The following is a 19,348-nucleotide window of genomic DNA, read 5'->3' as shown; positions in this document are numbered from 1 at the left end:
TATAATACGGAATAAAAATTTGGACGAAAAATCAATTATATTCCGAGAAAACGATTTTATTTTTAGGCGCTGCATTTTCGTGCAAATTCAAACCATGCTTGTTGAAACGCGCCACCCAGAAGCTAAAACGCGCCAGCCAAAAAATGTAAACAAACAGCATACACAGAAAAAATTAAGAACCTAAAAAAAAGTTTAAAGAACTCAACTTTGAGTACGAAGTTCAAATTTTTAACTCAATATTGTGTAGTTTTCTCACTCCCTCTCATGAATGAAAGAACTGACAGAAGAATCAAGAATCAATTTATGAAAAGTCCTATTCTCGTTTCCACTGCAATAGAGCTTATGAAACGTCAATTTTTTTTTTTTTTGCTAAATTTACGTGAAATGAGTTAATGTGTGAATACAAGATATATTTATTCTTTAACTTATTTGGTGGGTGCATGTAACCTTGTGCATTACGGAGCCAAATTACGATTTTCTGTGCACGGTACATGTATCACGCTTCAACGAAATTCCTGGAGTGAGATCTTAAGGTATACATGAGTAACCAACGATCTATCGGACTACTTCGAATGTGATATATGCCCTTTGTAATACGTAGAATAGAATGTGTTCACATTATAGGTTCTTGATAGTCCAAGAAATCTCTGGATCAAGACCATAAGGTCTATTAGTGCATAACAAAATCGATCGGACTGTTTTAAACATGGTACATGCCCTTTATGCAACATGCTTTATGCCCTTGGGTCTACATACGTAACTATAGATCAAATGGATTGTTCCAAAACTGGCACATGCCCTTTATGAAACATAGAATAGAACGCGTTCCCAGCATAGGTTTTTGGTCAACCAAGAAATCCCTGGAATAAGGTCTTAAGTCTACATGCGTAACCAAAGGTTACTTGGATTGTTTCAAATATGGAGCATGCCCTTTGGGATGCATAGAATAGAATGTGTCCAAAGTATGAATGCTTGGTTGTTCAAAAATCCCTGGAATAAGGCGTTTAGATCTACATAAGTAACCATAGAGCAATGGTATTATGATACATTAGAGTGATTCAAATTTTGACTTTTTTGCTCCCCTATGCTTAAACGATTGTTTTTATCATTTTAATAAACTTCCTGAATTTTTAGCTAATTTGGATGTAATTTGAATGTGCACGCCTCATTTTAAGTTAGTATAGAAATTACTATGGAAATCGCTACTTATGTGAAAGACCGTTCCGTGAGGTGACCCATAAACTAATTGAATGAAATCGTCGCGTCGACTTCATAGAACACTTTCTAAACTGAAAGTCAGTTGTTGTTGCGAAGCGATTTGACTTTTGTAAGTAAATCTATAAAGAAAACAAAAATGCTCATTATTGATATTGATGTTATTCTTTTACGTGTTAAATTGAATTTCCTGCGATTCAGTGTTTTATTAATAACTTTTCTTGCCAATGTCAAATCGTTTCGCAACGAAAACGATCGGTTCCCGTGTTAAATTTTCTATCTTACCAATGTATTTATATATTTTTAGAGCTTAATGGGCAACGTTGCAGAACGGTTTTCTACAAAAGTTACTATTTTCATATTAATTTTCATACAAACTTTAAACTGCTCGTGCTCAGTCAAATTACAACCAAACTAGCTAAAAATTTAGGAAGATTATTAAAATAGCAAATGTCATCGATTAAGCATAGGGGAGCGAAAAAGTCAAAATTTGAATCACTCTAATGATACATACATAAACGATACATGTTCTGAACAGGGATTGAACTTATCATTTCATTATCATTTAGTATTCAGCAAATAACTCATTCCAGAGGTGGAATTCCGAAAAATGTTGTATGGCGGACTTCTAGCGCTATTTCCCCTCTACAATTTTGCCTAAGGGTACATTGCTCTATGTCTAATATTTACAGCGTGAGACGCTAGTATCATTTAACATACTAAATGATAATAACACTTATTATCATTTAGTATATTAAGTGATACTAGCGTTTAACGATGTAAATATGAGACATAAAGCAATGTACCCTTAGGCAAAAACTGTAGAGGGGAAATAGCGCTAGAAGTCCGCCATACAACATTTTTCATAATTCCGCCTCCGGAATGAGTTATTCATTGAATACTAAATGATAATAAAATGATAAGTTCAATCCCTGGTTCTGAACCTATGCACTAGACTGGCCCAGATTACTATGGGGAGAAAAAAATGTTGTCGAATTCCACGGGGCACCCCCCAGAATTGTGTCTTTGGGTGAGAAAATCAATCTCTGAAAATTTCAGCTCAATCGCTTGTTGCATAAGCTGGCGCATTTGATTTGAAGTTTGTATGGGGATTTCAGCCAAAATGTATAGGAAAATACACCTCCGTCACTCATTCGATCTGGAAATTGGTTCTGATTGCTTGATTGACCTCAGAATTGCAAAAGGGCAGTTGGTATGCTACAGAACAATTTCACAGAACAGTGCATGATGATTAAATGAACTTTTATATAATTTTCGGCTGGTTTATTAGGAGCTGATTTGTGTATTTTTGGGTTTTTTGATCGAATCGCATCAGCCGAAACCTATTTAAAAGTTCATTTAATCATCATACAATGTTCTGTGAAATTGTTCTGTAGCATACCAACTGCCGTTTTTGAAATTCTGAGGTCAATCGAGCAATCAGAACCAATTTCCAGATCGAATGAGTGACGGAGGTGTATTTTCCTATACATTTTGGCTGAAATCCCCATACAAACTTCAAATCAAATGCGCCAGCTTATGCAACAAGCGATTGAGCTGAAATTTACAGAGATTGATTTTCTCACCCAAAGACACAATCCTGGGGTGTACCCCGTGGAATTAGACAACTTTTTGTTTCCTGGGCCAGTCTACTATGCACCTATGCACAAAGGGCAATTCTCTATTTTTTTGTAGTAGATCTGAAGGCCTTGCTCTAGGTATGTCTTTGATAACCGACAACCTATGCCGAAGATACATCATATTCTATAATTAAAAATGGGCATGTACCACATCTCAAATCGATCGATTTATCTTCGGTAACTCGGGCAGACCTGTGGGCCAATCTCAAGGGATTTCTTGGATGATCAAGAACCTCTGCCGCTGACTTATTTTATTCTACACATCCAAAAGGGCATGTACCACATTTTAAACAGTCCGATTGATATTTGGGGCCCTCCTTAGCCGTGCGGTAAGACGCGCGGCTACAAAGCAATACCATGCTGAGGGTGGCTGGGTTCGATTCCCGGTGCCGGTCTAGGCAATTTTCGGACTGGAAATTGTCTCGACTTCCCTGGGCATAAAAGTATCATCGTGTTAGCCTCATGATATACGAATGCAAAAATGGTAACTTGGCTTAGAAACCTCGCAGTTAATAACTGTGGAAGTGCTTAATGAACGCTAAGCTGCGAGGCGGCTCTGTCCCAGTGTGCTTAATGAACGCTAAGCTGCGAGGCGGCTCTGTCCCAGTGTGGGGATGTAATGCCAATAAGAAGAAGAAGAAGAAGATTGATATTTTGTTACGCGTGTAGATCTGAGGACCTAACTCCAGGGATTTCTCGGATGACCGAAAACCTCTGCCGTTGACTTATTCTATTCTACACATCCAAAAGAGCATGTACCACATTTAAAACAGTCCGATACATCTTTAGTGTCGCGTGTAGGTCTTAAGGCCCAACTTCAAAAATTTCTTGAATGACCCAGAATCTCTTACGTTGGCTCATTCTATTCTACACATCCAGAAGGACATGTGTCATAATTGAAACAGTCCGATTGATCTTCAGCTACGCTTTTAGATTTGTAGCCCTTACTCCATGGATTTCTTGGATGCCCAAAAACCTATGTTGAAAAAAACTCTATTCTGAGTAGTCTCCATACTATTTACTAGAGGTCTGAATAAGAGAAACGCGGAATGTGCCGTCAATCGAACCGTCAAAAACCAGCAGCCAATCGAGCAGGAGACCTGTCAAGCAGCCAAAATGTTGGCTCAAATAGTGAAAACGGCCAAATTCGATTTTATGCCATTGTTCAATAAACAAAATTGAATGTATTTTACATTACTTATGCAATAATATATGCAAGTAATTTATAGATTATGAAATTAAATTCCGTTGTTTGTTGGATTCTATTGTTATGTGATGTGGGCACATAAAAAAAAGGATTGCAAGATTTTATCTACAAAAACCATTTCATCTTTTTTTTTTGTGTTGTTCTTTGATCACGGTTAGATGACTTTACCCATTAATGCGTACTATGTTATTGTTGATATTATATTATTATGGGAATAATATCAACAATAACATAGTACGCATTAATGGGTAAAGTCATCTAACCGTGATGAAGAAGATTTAATGCAGTGTTGGCAGAGTCATATTTTCTATCCGCGCTTCCCTTATTCAAGCCTCTACTATTTACTACTCTCCCTTCGTCTCTCTTCTTGCTTTTTTCTCTATTCTGCAATTTCACTCCTTGTACCTTGCACCTCTCACGTCTCGTTTCTCACTACTCACATCCCATTTATCAATTGTCATATTCCTCTTCATGCTTTTTACTGCTCATTTCTCACACAAAGTATCTCGCTTATTACTTCTCACCTTCTACTACTTGCTTCTCGCTTTTCACTGATGACATCTCATTTCGCACTTCTTACTACTTGCCTATCGCATTTCATTTCTCAATTCTCATTCTTTTTCCTCATTCTCAGTTCTCATATCCCAAATCTGAGCTTACAATTCACGATTGATTATGAATCTATTGAGGGCTTTTTAGTGGAATTCTCAATTCCTATTTCTTACTTGTTGTTTCTCACTTCTCACTTTCCATCACTCATAATCTTCGTTTTACTATCACTTGCATCGACACTCGGTAGGCAGATTCGTCATTGACTCGTGTTTGTTTTGATCAGACGCTCGGCATTGCAGGCACGAATATCTAGCACTATGTCCAGAGATGCCAGATTTGAAGACATGTCTTCAATTTCAAGACATTTGAATCTATGTGAAGACATTTATTTTGTAAAGACATTTTGAAGACTTTTCAAAATTTTTGAAGACTTATATACTTATTTGAAGATAGGTACTTGAAGACAATAAATAAGCCAGCGAGAGAAAAAAAATAGTTCTTACTTAAAAATTTTGCGACTTCTATATATAAAAATTTTACAAAAAAATAACGAAAGTTATATTAGTCTTTGTCTCGGGCTTAGAATCTCAAACATAAAAATACATTCACACTAGCTGACTGATAAATGATACGCATTTTAGACCTCATACGCACTTAACTTGGAGTTGAGCACTGGTTAAAAAAATCTCGATGGCGTATTTCGATCATTGCATCGGAACGCAATGACCGATTTAATTTAAGGTAAAAATATATTGAACTCTTCTATGACTTGATTTAATCTATTCAACCGTTGAGCTAGTTGAGCTAATTCCTTACTAATTTCGATCTTTTCGGTATTTCCACGTGATTTTCCTCTAAATATCCGACGGGAAACTCTTTGAATTTTCTGTGGATTTTTAAAAGAATTTTTTGTGAAAATTTCAAATAATTTTTCGAGTAAAATAAGGAAATTTTCCGAAGAAAATTACGAGGAATGTCTTGTCTCTTGTCTCTTCTGTTGTCTCTTGTCTTGTCTCGTCTCTTGAATATGGTCAAGAGAATTGAAATTTAAAATTAAATACAAAATTTATATTTAATAATTTCCGTTAAAAGGATATAAAGGAAATCCACCAAATTTTAAACGGAAAAATCATCTTGATTTCCACAACTCCCATAATAAATCCCCAAATCTCAATTAATTTTCATAACATTTTTTTACGAATGTCGATACGAAAATAAAATTATGCTGGTGTTAAATGGATAGGGTAGAGAACCACTTGGGCAGCACCCCCTTTTCCTGTCCGCAACCTTCATTACTCGAGCACATTTTAACCGAATTATTTGTTTTTTAGTACATGGTTATTTTTTTACGATATCTAGAAATGTACAAAAAATCAAGCCATTTGGTTGGAACGCTGTCGAGTTATTAACGTTGCGGACGGGAATAGGGGGTGCTGCCTAAATGCTCCTGCTCTCTATTTATCATAATTTTCAAGGTAAATCTCAACAGGAAAATCGCCCTAGAAGAAATTCAGAGGAAACTTGCTACAAACTTTCGTAAAATTTTTCCTTGAATTCCTGTGATTATTCTTCTAGAAATATCTTAGGATTTTCTCTGCGAATTCCTCTATGAATTTCTTCAAAAAACCGTCCTGGTATTCTTTCTGTAATCCCTCCAAGAAATTGTCTGGAAGCTTCGGGGATTTTTCCGAAAAATCCTCCAGGAATTCATTTAGAAGATCCTCCAGAAGTTCCTCCAGAACTCATTCGGTAGTTCCTTCACGAATTCCTCCTCCTTCCTGGATTTTTTTCCGAAAGTTTTCCTGGGATTGCGGTGGAAGCTCCACAAGTGAATGCTCCGGAAGTTCTTCCTCTGGAAGACCCTTTAAGAAAGTTGTCGAATGGCTCTCCAAGAATGCCTCCGGAAGAAATACTATGAAATTATGTGGTATTTCCTCCAGGATTTCTTCGGAAATTTCTGCAGCAATACGTCAAGAAACTCCACCAAGAATTTCTCCAGAAATTTCTTCAGGAATTTCACCGGAAATTGCTTCAGTAATTCCTCAGGAATATCCTTCAGAAATTCATCAGGAAAATCCTTCAGGTATTGCTCCAGAAAAAAACCTCCGGAATTCATCCTGAAGTTTCTACAGGAATTCCTTCTTAAGTTCCTCCAAGAATTCCTCCAGAAGTTCCTTCTGAACTTTTTCCGGAAGTTTCTTCAGTAAATCCTTTGGATGTTCCAACAGGAATTTCTCTGGAAATTTCTTCAGGAGAAATAAGGAAAGGAATTAGAAGCTCCATCTAAAAGAAAATAGTATAAGTTATAAGAAGCTCCATCAGGAATTTATCCGGAAGTTGATCTAGAAATTTTACCGGAAGTTTCTTCAGAAAATACTCTGGATGTTTCTTCAAGTATTTCACAGTAAATTTTAAATCCCAAGTCGTTATAAAAAAAAAAGAATTTTAAAGAATATTCATTTGAATTCTAACAAATTGTATGTTAAAAAATAAACATTATTCCACATCAGTAAAACAAGGAGATTATTGAATTTACAAACCTATTGGATTTTGAAATTTTAAGCGTATTTTAAGCGTAAACAATGAATATCTACCGAGGCTGGAATGAATATTTTAAATTTTAGTTTATTTGCACCGATAAGAAATGATTATTTCACATTATATACTGAAAAAATGCATATTTTTTATAAATCTGGCTTCAAAATGTCAAATTCATACACTGCAGTATGAAATGATATTCATATTTGAGATTTCAAATCGAATATCAATGTGCCAAGCTGAAAATCCATTGTGACACCGCACATAACAATGCTGATATCGAGAGTCAATGCTTGCTGTTGTTCATGCACATTGCACATGCCGTTCTATTCATTTGCACATTCATTAAAAAAATGGTAGTAAAGCCAACTTTTTAAAAACTTGGCACAATCTTTACTAACTTGTTTTTCCAGACATGTGCAAAGATTATTGAAAAATCCAGATTAATCCACCTAGCGTTGATGGTGCCTTTCTCGCATTTAGTTTCATAGCTTTTAAACGCAATGACCGATCATTATAAAATTCAATAGTGATCAACAAGGTCTTGTCCCCTGTCGAATAAAACTTGTTGCGAGAAAATCGGTTAGGGATTACTATCCGATAAATTGTCCAATATTTTTTATAGCTTTTGTGCACACACATACACACACACATACACACGGACAGACAGACATGTGCTCAGCTCGTCGAGCTGAGTCGATTGGTATATAATACTATGGGTCTCAGAGGCTTCTATAAAAAGTTCGTTTTCGGAGTGAAATGATAGCCTTTTGGTACAACTTAGTTGTACGAGAAAGGCAAAAATGTTTTTATCTAGTGTAAAATCCTTAAGGGAACGAAAGTTTGAATTTTATCAAAAGGCGGAAAAAATAAATTTATTTAAAAAACATTATTACAGATGGCTTGACTATTATTTTTAATATGTTGATCTAAAAACATGTTTAGGCGTCAGCTGCCACTGGTTTGTAACTTAATTTAGCCTATTAACCCAGAAAATGGAACGTGAGTACGACAGCTGCCCAAGCCACGACGTCAAAATCATCATAGGAGATTTGAACGCTCAGGTTTGCCAAGAGAAGGAGTTTATACCAAATATTGGAAAGTTCAGCGCTCACCGGCTGACGAACGAAAACGGCCTACGACTAATTGATTTCGCCGCCTCCAAGAATATGGCCATTCGCAGCACCTACTTCCAACACAGCCTCCCGTATCGGTACACCTGGAGATCACCACTGCAGACAGAATCACAAATCGACGGCACTTCTCCGACATTATCGACGTCAGGACATATCGTGGCGCTAACATCGACTCTGACCACTATCTGATGATGGTTAAACTGCGCCCAAAACTATCCGTCATCAACAATGTTCGGTACCGACGACCGCCGCGGTACGACCTAGAGCGACTGAAGCAACCTGATGTCGCCACTGCATACGCGCAGCATCTCGAGGCAGCGTTGCCGGAGGAGGGTGAGCTCGATGGGGCCCCTCTTGAGGACTGCTGGAATACAGTCAAAGCAGCCATTAACGACGCAGCGGAGAACAACGTCGAGTATGTGGGTCGAAGTCGACGGAACGATTGGTTCGACGAAGAGTGCAGACAGATTCTGGAGGAGAAGGACGCAGCGCGGGCGGTTGCGCTGCAGCAAGGTACCCGGCAGAACGTGGAACGTTATCGACGGAAGCGGAGACAGCAGACCCGCCTTTTTCAGGAGAAGAAACGCCGCCTGGAAGAAGCGGAGTGCGGGGAGATGGAACAGCTGTGCCGTTCTCAAGATACACGCAAGTCCTATCAGAAGCTCAACGCATCCCGCAAAGGCTTCGTGCCGCGAATCGAAATGTGCCGGGATAAGGATGGGAGCATCTTGACGGACGAACGTGTGGTGATCGAAAGGTGGAAGCATCTGAATGGCGCTGAGAGTACAGGCAGTGAAAGTCAAGGCAGCGGAGGAGATGACTACGTGAGTTCAGCGGCTGTGGCTGTGGCTGCCATTTTTTTAATTTTCAACCGATTCTCCTAATTTTTGGTAGTTTGGTAAAACTCGCCGAGATCTGTCTCCTAGGTGCAAATTCACTTCAAAAATCTTGAAAATATGCGCTACAGTGTACTTTTTTCAAAAAACTTACGTTGTCTGTGCTCTGGGGTCAAATTGACCCCAAATGGAAATTGGTATAACTTTTTTAATGCTTGGCCAATTTTAGATTTTTGGGGCTGTTTCGAAAGATAATTTAATCATCTTTCAGGTCGTTACCAAAGATTGACTATAGGTGGGCGGGTACATCGCGGGGAGGGGTTTTCGTAAAAAGGGTACAAAAATAGTGATTTTTCGTGCTTATTTTATATCTGAAAATCCTACCTATTTTGAACTGCACCTTTTCAAAAAAGTTATGCAGGAAGGCGTGTGCTTTGACATGAGGCATTCATTAGTTTAGCGCTTGGTCGCTAGGTGGCGGTATATTTGAATTCATTATTTTAGACCACTCATGTAACTCCGATATATGGAATTTTCCTCATTGTAAATATTCTTATCCCACAATTTTGAAATTTGTAAAGATGACGTCTGTAACAAAGTTCGTCTGGTGGGAATAGACTGTCATGTGACGGAATAAATAATAAGGAAATTTACAAATAGGCGGCGCTAGTGTACTTGCAATATTCTTGCATATATGAAATATTGCTTTAGCTTGAGATCCCTCATACCTACACCCAAGTTGTATTCGGCAACATTGTTCAGGATGTCTAGCACTACAAAGCGGTGCTCAATATAATGAGCACTTCTTCCCTTTTTTAAATTTGTGCCATAGAATAGAAGATTTTTTTATATTTACACTGAGGAGAATTCTATATATCGGAATATCTTGAGTAGTCTAAAATAATGAATTCAAATATACGACCACCTGGCGGCTGAGTTCTAAACTTATCAACACCTCATGCCAAAGCACATGCCTTCCTGCATAGCATTTTTAAAAAAGGTGCAGTTCAAAATGGGTAGGATTTTCGGATATAAGTAAAATAAGCATAAAAAATCCCTGTTTTTGTACTCTTGTTCACTAAAACCCCTCCCCGCGATGTATTCGCCCATCAATAGTCAATCTTCGGTTACGACCTGAAAGATGATTAAATTATCTTTCGAAACTGCCCCAAAAATCCAAAATTGGCCAAACATTAAAAAAGTTATAGCAATTTCAATTTGGGGTCAATTTGACCCCAGAGCACAGACAACGTAAGTTTTCTTGAGCACAGACAGAAGGTTAATAAAATTCCATTTTTCCATAATCGGTTCACATAAATACCTGATTCACATAGATACACCGCCATATATATACACACTAGATACACTAGAATCGCATGTCTGTCCCATATGAATAGGAAACCCAGCAAAGATAGGACAGATATGCGATCCACGGCAATACAACACACGGACTCCGCGTACACCCCTCTCAATCAAACTTTTATTCAAACCAATCGTAATCCGATGTCTAATACTCAATTATATTAAAGGATTTTCTGTTTATGTTAACCAATAAGCATTGAAATCAAATCTTGTCAATCCTTTAAAATATAAAGATATTAAATAAGGGTGGATCTCACCGGAGTTTCCATGAATCTTCAACAGCATGAGCACAATCGTCACAATCGCGAACCGGGCACAAAATGGCGAACTTGTTTTACGTTTTTCACTATTCACCGTAAATTTCATATATTATCATATGTAAACAATGTTTATTCACTCTTTTCTTAAAAGCTTAATCATTACACTTCCACTCAGATTTTTTTTACATTTGGGTGATCGGGACCAGCTATGGCAGCTAATGCACGAAAACGGATTTCCGGATAAAATAATACGATTGATGGATCGGCGACGATGGATCGGGTGATGTGGGTAGTTCAAGGGCATTCTCGAGTCCCTTCGAAACCCGCAGAGGGTTACGGCAAGGTGATGGTCTTTCGTGTCTGCTATTCATCATCGCTTTGGAAGGGGTAATACGAAGGGCAGGGATTGACACGAGTGGTACGATTTTCAATAAGTCCGTCCAGCTATTTGGCTTCGCCGACGACATTGATATTATGGGACGTAACTTTGAGAAGATGGAGGAAGCCTACATCAGACTGAAGAGGGAAGCCAAGCGGATCGGACTAGTCATCAACACGTCGAAGACGAAGTACATGATAGGAAAAGGTTCAAGAGAAGACAATGTGAGCCACCCACCGCGAGTTGGCATCGGTGGTGACGAAATCGAGGTGGTAGAAGAATTTGTGTACTTGGGCTCACTGGTGACTGCCGAAAATGATACCAGCAGAGAAATTCGGAGACGCATAGTGGCTGGAAATCGTACATACTTTGGACTCCGCAAGACGCTCCGATCGAATAGAGTTCGCCGCCGTACCAAACTGACAATCTACAAAACGCTCATTAGACCGGTAGTCCTCTACGGACACAAGACCTGGACGATGCTCGTGGAGGACCAACGCGCACTCGGAGTTTTTGAAAGGAAACTGCTGCGTACCATCTATGGTGGGGTGCAGATGGCGGATGGTACGTGGAGGAGGCGAATGAACCACGAGTTGCATCAGCTGTTAGGAGAACCATCCATCGTTCACACCGCGAAAATCGGACGACTGCGGTGGGCCGGGCACGTAGCCAGAATGTCGGACAATAACCCGGTGAAAATGGTTCTCGACAACGATCCGACGGGCACAAGAAGGCGAGGTGCGCAGCGGGCAAGGTGGATCGATCAGGTGGAAGATGACTTGCGGACCCTCCGTAGACTGCATGGCTGGCGACGTGTAGCCATGGACCGAGCCGAATGGAGAAGACTCTTATATACCGCACAGGCCACTTCGGCCTTAGTCTGAATAAATAAATAATAAATTCTTTATCCCTCGCATCAAAAGTTGCACACCTCCGGAGTCAACTTCCTTGGCATATTTGTTCCACATTTTGGTCATCTGAGTCGCGTCCCGAGCTGTTTTTCCACTTTTCTTAAGCTTTCGCTTCATTACTGCCCAAAATGTCTCGATGGACCGGAGCTGTGGGCAGTTGCGTGGATTTATGTTTTTATCGATGAAATCTTCGTTATTATCGCGGTACCACTGGATGACTTCCCGGCTGTAGTGGCAACTCGCCAAATCTGGCCAAAACTTCACAGGACCTTTATGGGCTTTATGAAAGGTAGACATTCATCCTTGTACAGCTTGAAAGGTGAGACATGCCTCCTTGTACAACTTCGAGTCCATCGTCTTATTCGTCACAAACAGTGAGGTCTTTGCTCCACAGCTGCATATCCCTTGCCAAAATCATCTGTTTTTTTTTTGCAAGTTTGCCCAAAAAGCAAACTTAAACTTCCCAGGAACTACTCCTCGTGCCGTTACCATGTTACCATTTTTGGCTAGGAAGCTGTCCGAAATCCATTTTGATGTAGGTTCCATCGTCGATTAGCAGGATTATCAACGTGGGTGTGCAGATTTTTTTCTATCCTTTCGGCTTCCATCTGGAATAATTTTTGACTCGCTGCACGAAACTTCGTGAAATTTATAAGTAGTTTACGTTGGGCGGTCGTGACTTGTACATAACCCTTTAGATTTTTTTAAAATAAATTGTATAAGAATTCTTTTGGAAACTCCTCCGGAATTTTCTTCAGGAATTCCTTCAGTAAATTTTCAGATAATCTTTCTTGGCTCCCGTGATTCCGCCGAAATTCTTTTCAAGAATTTCCGAAGGAACTTCTGAATGAATTTTACGAAATTCTTAAACTTCTCTTTACAATCTTGCAGAAGTTCCATTGGAATTTCCTGCAGGAATTATTTCGGCAAATTCTCAGGAAACTACTTAGTAGATAGATCCAGAAATTCTTTCGAAAATCTATCAAGATATTCCTTCAAACATTCCTATATAAAAACCTTGGAAAAAATCCTTATACTTAACTTGCGTCTTGAAAACTTCTTCGATATACCTCTAACGAATTATTTAAAGAATTTCTCGGGAAACTCTTCAGGAATACCTACGGAAATTGCATCAGGGAAACCTTATAAAAATCTTTTAGGAGAATAGCAGGAGAAATTCCGGATTATAAACATTCAAAATTCGTTCACATACTATTGCAAAATAAATCAGTATTTGGGTATTTGATTAAAAGCACATCAAGACTAGACAACCTACTACCACAGGTAAATAGTTCAATACACACCTTGAGAAGAAATCTCTTTGATTTATATTCCGCTACGCTCACTTTATTCATTGCAAATTGAATTTCAACACAGACACTTTTGGTACAATCAACATAAATTAAACTATTGATTGCCAATGCTTATCTGTTTGTGGAAAATTAGTTTGTTATGGTTTTTTTTCTCCGGTATTATTTTTTTTCTTTTTTCTAGATATTTGAAATGATAATGTGGTGTTTTATCTAAATCGTAAAAAAATCCCTACTTCATAATTTTAAATGATTTTGTTTTCTTCAATTTTATCATAGAAATAAAAAGTTGACTTACTTGCCACTGCCCATGCTTCTCTCCTATCGATTGCTCCCAGCGCCGAAATCAAATCTCCCCGACAATCCTTTCCCTCCAAATCACCCACCACTTGTCTCAAATCGTCCAAAAACTTTCGATCCATCCCCCTGAACGCACCATCCCCACCTTCCGAACCGTTCGGAACTCGTCTTAGCTCAGCTCTCGAGTCCCGCTCGGCGGACGATCCATATCGCTCCCGGATAACCGCCGCCAGGATCTTCTTCCGCTCGTCGGGCACATGCAGCTGACCGTTGCTCTTCAGATCATAGTCACCGTCGTACAATTCACTGCGATCGGCCTCAGCCGACGTCAGACAAACGGCGATCACCAGAATCGCCGGCCACCCAAGCAGCACTTTTCGCTTCATGGCTCACTTTGTTGATATTGCAATTTCAGCGCGCAGGAAACGATCTCGCACCAATAACAATCAATATTGACCCGCCGATATTCTATTTGAACACCGCCATTTCCCGCTCTTCAGAAAAAAAAAATACTTAAATAATTAGTAGAGGCACTGAAGGAACGACACCGCGACTGTCTATCCACCGAGAGATGTTTGATATCGAGCGTGCGTCCCGGGTCGCGATCAGGTTGAGACTGGCAAGCTTGATCGCACGATCTGTGAAAAGTTTGCGCGTGCACCCGCGACAACTTTGGCGACGCATTGGGGAGTTCTGGAAAAGTAACCGCGCGCGATCGGGCCGCGATTTGTTTGCGGCCCAACGGACTGTTTGAACGGCTCGGGCTAAAGCACAAAAGGCATATTGGTTCTCGCTCCATTGCATTGCGAGGAAAGAAACGCTTCGGTGGTGAGCTACCGCGCGACCTGACCGGCATTAATATGGTTTGGTAGCGCGTGGTTGAATTGCATGTCAACACACAATGTGGGATCTTATTTCAACCATATAGATAATATCGGTGCGAGACGTGATAATGTTTTGCAAAAGATTTTACATGCGTTAGAGGAATTAGTGCAAAATAGAGTTTTTTTTTAAATGTGTTCATTAAACGCTGATTTTTTTTCGTAGCTCAGCATTAAAATGCACAGCTACAAAACAGGAAAAGTTTGTGGTCGAAGCTTAGTTCAGTGTTGAAATTTTCAGTCCTAATATATTTTCATGACTTCACAATACATGGAGTACGTTGTCTCAGCCAGATCAGATCTACAATTAGTGTGAACTGATCATAAGAAATTCTTTACATTGAAGATAGGAATGTTGACAATATTATTTGATGAGCACTACTGTGAATATGCTAATGAATTGAAACTATAAACTTTATAAATACATGTTAATATTGAATCAAATTGTTTTTTGTTACTTTTATTAATAGGGGGTCTCGTAGCGTAGTTGGCTACACGTTCGCCTTATAAGCGGACGGTCATGGGTTCGATTCCCAGCCCCTCCACCAAGCCCTTGTCAGTCGCCTGAGGTGCAGCCCAAACGGTTGCGTTTTGGGGTGCGCGTCTTACCGACACGGCTGCCCGATGACGACTGACAAATTGTTCTTCTCGGAGGCATTCCTCCAACGTACCCGGATAAACGGCAACCAAACAATGCAACGAGCAATTGGATACACGATACGGACAAAAGGACACAATGGACTCACGACGAGATGGACCCGGCAATCATAACAACAACTAATGTCTAAAAATATATTCTGTGTGGATTCTGTACAGCAGAATACCACAGTAGATCACGGCACAGTAGCGGTTAAGAAACACAGAGTGCCTATCAAATAAAGAAATGAATAAAAAAAAAATAGTTAAAGAGGAGAAATTACGTAGCTTGTCTGACTTTTATTAATCTTGTATTGAAGTAAGGTTTTTTGCAGTTTTTTATGTTCAATGTTCATTGAATTTATTACTTTCAAATCTGGCACATAAATTTGACGCACATGTATTAAATGTTTCATGTAGAACATCGTTCAAAAAATAAACTGTTAGTACCATTTAAGATCACGACCGCCATAATTTTCAAGGCAATTCAAAAGATTGGACTTAGGAGGACTCAGATAATTGTTGAGCGAAACCTAAAGTCGAATTGGATCTCAAACACCAGAAACTGGGCAAGTGCGCTTTGGCGCAGCCTGCTTGCGGATACAAGTAGTTTTTGACGTAGGACTACGTCTGTGTTTTCTATATTGAGGTTAACTTTGCGAATGCAAAAATAGGAGATCGTCACGAAAATATGATACACTTTGAACTTTAAAGCTCAACCGTTTCTCAAGTTTTCAAAGAAGAGTAAACGCTTAACTGTATTATTTTAAAAATACAGATTTTCGACTATTTATTATCAAAAATTTACAAACAGTTTGGAAATAGTAAAACAATCAATCCCGTACATATTAACAAGTTAAGCATGGCATCCAACAGCTAGAGATCAATAAAGCAGCTGGTAAGAATGGTATCGGAGCTGAGCACATCAAAATGGGCTCGGAAAAGCTGGCCACTTGCCTGCACAAACTGATGGTCAGAATCTGGGAAACTGAACAGCTACCTAGAGCGGCGGTGGTTGCTGATTGTAATTTGAGGTATTAAAAATAACCAGGGGTGGCATTGTGTATCTCGATTCGAACGTAATTCTATCGAGTATTGCGGGTTTCCGGTAGCGGGTAGAGCAGATTTACCAAAGCGGACAATAGAAACAATTAGACTGGAGGGCCAAAGCACCAACACAAATCAAATAACCACAAATCTCAATTTAATACATGTATTTAGGGTAATGCACCCATTTTCCTCTGTTACTTCCTACCTCCTAGTCATCTTATCTTCTTTCCCTTTCACTCCTCTTTCTCTATCTTCCTACTTTACAAAACACCTCAGCTTTCTTACTCACGGTTTCTTCTCCGTACTCACGGTGCCCTTGTTCGCATTCGGAAGCGGCTACATGGGGCGTCCCCCTACCGTACCGATCCTTGTCGCGGACGGACGACTATCGCCGCACCACCCACGCATTCTGCCAAAAGCGCTGTCCCTCGCCGCGCCACTCACAAGGTTGCTGCCTCCGCTGGAGATCCCTCTGGCCGTCCAGTGCGACCGCTTTGCTGGATGGGATCTCTCCGAGGCCCTTGCTGAGCTCGTCGTCGATGACGAGATTTCCGTCCGAAATCGTGCAACAGTTTTGATACTCCAGAAACACCCTGTAGAAGGACAATGATAACACGACTACTCGCTCCTGTTTACAGTTGGACTTACCCAAACGATGGGGTGCTTTCGTCCTGTCTGTATCCTGACTGACTGCTCAAACCGTAGACGGTTTCTGCCGACCGAAATCGTGGTGTTCTTCCACGCGATTCACCTTTGGCTTTTGTCTGATCTGCGTGCGAAACATTTGAGGTTAGATCTGTATCGTGGTGATAGAGAGGCCTGCCTACCTTGAGATCGCTAGGTGCTAGCACTCTCGGCCGAAACCGAATTATGGTGATCTGCCTGCTTCTCTTTTCCCTGTCCTGCCAGGTTCCGGACTTCCCGTGCGAGTTTCACTCGGCGTTTGCACCTAATTTGTCAAACTTTTGATTAAGTTCAGTTTGATCATACTGTCGGTTTTTTTCTTACCTCAAATCCAAAACCTCGCTCGCTCGAGGAGTCGCCCCCTGCTTGGAGTCTCGTTATGCCGCGATTGTTTCCGCGGCTGTTCCTCCAAAATCTGGTTCACGTCGTAGAAACAAAGACGTCTTTGCTCGATTTGGTTTGGAAGCGGCTTTAATCGGTTAAATCTAAAACTCACTTGCGAAGCTGATGAAGGTGAATTTAACTGCCAATCAGCACAATTATTTCCTCCTCGCGATGGTGACGACGATGCAACCGCACGGAGCTACCGGAAATAGGAATGGGCGATACCGATACGATATATCGGGAATCGATATTTTCGCTCCGATTAATCGATATTTTGTATCGATTTTTTTATGTTCGATATTTGACCGTATCGATTTTTTGTTGCTGATATCGGATTTCGATTTTTTCAAAATAAAAATATAGCACATTAGGCACAATCTGTTAAAAACAGCGAATCTTTGATGTGTGATTCGATAATCTGAAATGGGAAATCGAAGTCTCAAATTCTTTTTCTTTTTTTTTTTGCTCGTGTTTTTAATTTTTTGGGCGTATCGATATATCGGAATATCGATGTTTCAACGCCGATATTTTTCGGCATCGATATTTCGATAATAAAAACATCGATTCGGCAGTATCGATATTTTTCTGAAAAACGCCCATTCCTAACCGGAAAAAGTGTCGTTTCTTTTCTTGCTGTCGTCGCATGCGATTTGGTGGTTTGTGGTGTGCGTGTGAATCGACTCATCTGTCAATTCTCCGCGGCGCCTCGTGAATGGGCTTTTTGTTTTCAGCAGGGGTGGATTCTTTTAATTCACGTTCAAAGTGGCGGTTGGTGCGTTATGTGGGTACGTGAGGCGACAACTGCGTTTTATTTAGCTGCGTATTTCCAATCTTTATGCTGTTTTGCTAAGTCACAACAAACTTACTGTTTTAAACGTAACACAACTCTACCGTAGCGGAAGAATTTTTCATAAATCGATGATCAAACGATTTATGAAAAATTCAAAAATTCTTCAATCATCCTCCTAGGATGATGGTCAGAGACAAATCGGTCAACTAAACTCTTGAGCAGACCTCAAGTTACAATCGGTTCATTAACCTAACTCAACTATATACGCAAGCCTAGACTGCTTGCCAAATCTTCTTCTTCCTAACATCATCATCACTAACTGCCTCAACAACACGCCAGCTGCATCTGGCAGAATCTTCGACCTCTCAAATCGTCTCTGACCAAAGTCCTTGCTAGCTTCCACAAATCCAAGCCAAACTACGGCAAAACATTCAAATCGGATTTAAGCCTATTGTATTGACTAAAATAGGCGAAATCGCACACAAATCACTAAGAAGCTATATTTACAGACTATTTACAAGGACAAAACTGGTTGGTTTTGGTTTTGTATTGAATACTGAGAAAAGACGCATTTACTCGACTAAATTGTCACGAGGCCGGGAAATAGGGTTTTACCGCGCCCTGGGTCGCGTTACCATTCATGACAACCCCCAGTGCTTTAACTCTTGGCCACGCATACGATTTTAATGGATGTACTTTTGCCACTTTTAGCTCTGTACGGTGTGTCGACGAATATTTGATGAACCGGCTCGCTCTCTCTTGATCGGCTAACGGCATGGCCACCTGCTGTGCTCGTGATAGCAGTCTTCGATGCTTCTTCTCTCGTGTTCGCTGTTGTTTATCCCAGTTGTCCGGTTCCCAGACAACATCTTCTTGCTTCTCTCCTTCCTCCGCATAATCGTGGTTCCCCTGCGCCGGATAGTGGCTGTAAGCCTCAACCCCCGCCTAACAGATTTTTGGTCTGCGACTCGAGGCTTCAACTCCTCCTACCCAGGAACTGATCTGCTCTTCTGTGGAGTCCCTGCAACCGGTTGCCAGTTTACAGGGTATGATTTCTCTCGCTTCGTGAACGGAGCACGGTTCATTCCCTGGCGCGATGGGAATGCTGGATAAACCGTAGTTTCTTGCCTGGTTGGACCGCAAGTTATGCGATCTACTCTTGTTTGGGACCATTTGTCCCCTACTCCTCTACTCTCAGTACTGCACAGTCGTTGCTCCCTTGCGCCGAATAGTGGCCGTAAGCTTCGACCCCCCGCCGAACGGATTTTTGGTCCTCG

The 19,348-nt window shown here is 40.3% G+C and overlaps 1 protein-coding gene and 1 long non-coding RNA gene across 2 annotated transcripts in view; both read right to left on the bottom strand.

Annotated features, from left to right (window-relative positions):
- Positions 1-14,298, bottom strand: part of LOC134207810 (nose resistant to fluoxetine protein 6-like) — a 77,306-nt gene extending 63,008 nt beyond the window's left edge. The window contains exon 1 of the mRNA XM_062683744.1: positions 13,645-14,298. Coding sequence (XP_062539728.1) covers positions 13,645-14,032 — 388 coding nt within the window. The 5' untranslated portion in view covers positions 14,033-14,298. The remainder of the gene's footprint in view (positions 1-13,644) is intronic.
- A 2,064-nt stretch (positions 14,299-16,362) lies between these two features.
- Positions 16,363-17,349, bottom strand: LOC134216476 (uncharacterized). Its single transcript, XR_009980691.1, has 4 exons — positions 17,222-17,349; positions 17,041-17,162; positions 16,862-16,982; positions 16,363-16,806 (listed from the first exon to the last, which is right to left on the bottom strand). It is a non-coding gene; the product is annotated as an uncharacterized LOC134216476 (long non-coding RNA).
- Positions 17,350-19,348: the final 1,999 nt, after the last annotated feature.

The sequence above is a fragment of the Armigeres subalbatus genome, chromosome 1 (genome assembly GCF_024139115.2).
Source record: "Armigeres subalbatus isolate Guangzhou_Male chromosome 1, GZ_Asu_2, whole genome shotgun sequence".
Taxonomy (NCBI): Eukaryota; Metazoa; Arthropoda; class Insecta; order Diptera; family Culicidae; genus Armigeres; species Armigeres subalbatus.
The sequence above is the reverse complement of the archived record's forward strand: the minus strand, read 5'-3'. Positions and strand labels throughout refer to the sequence as shown.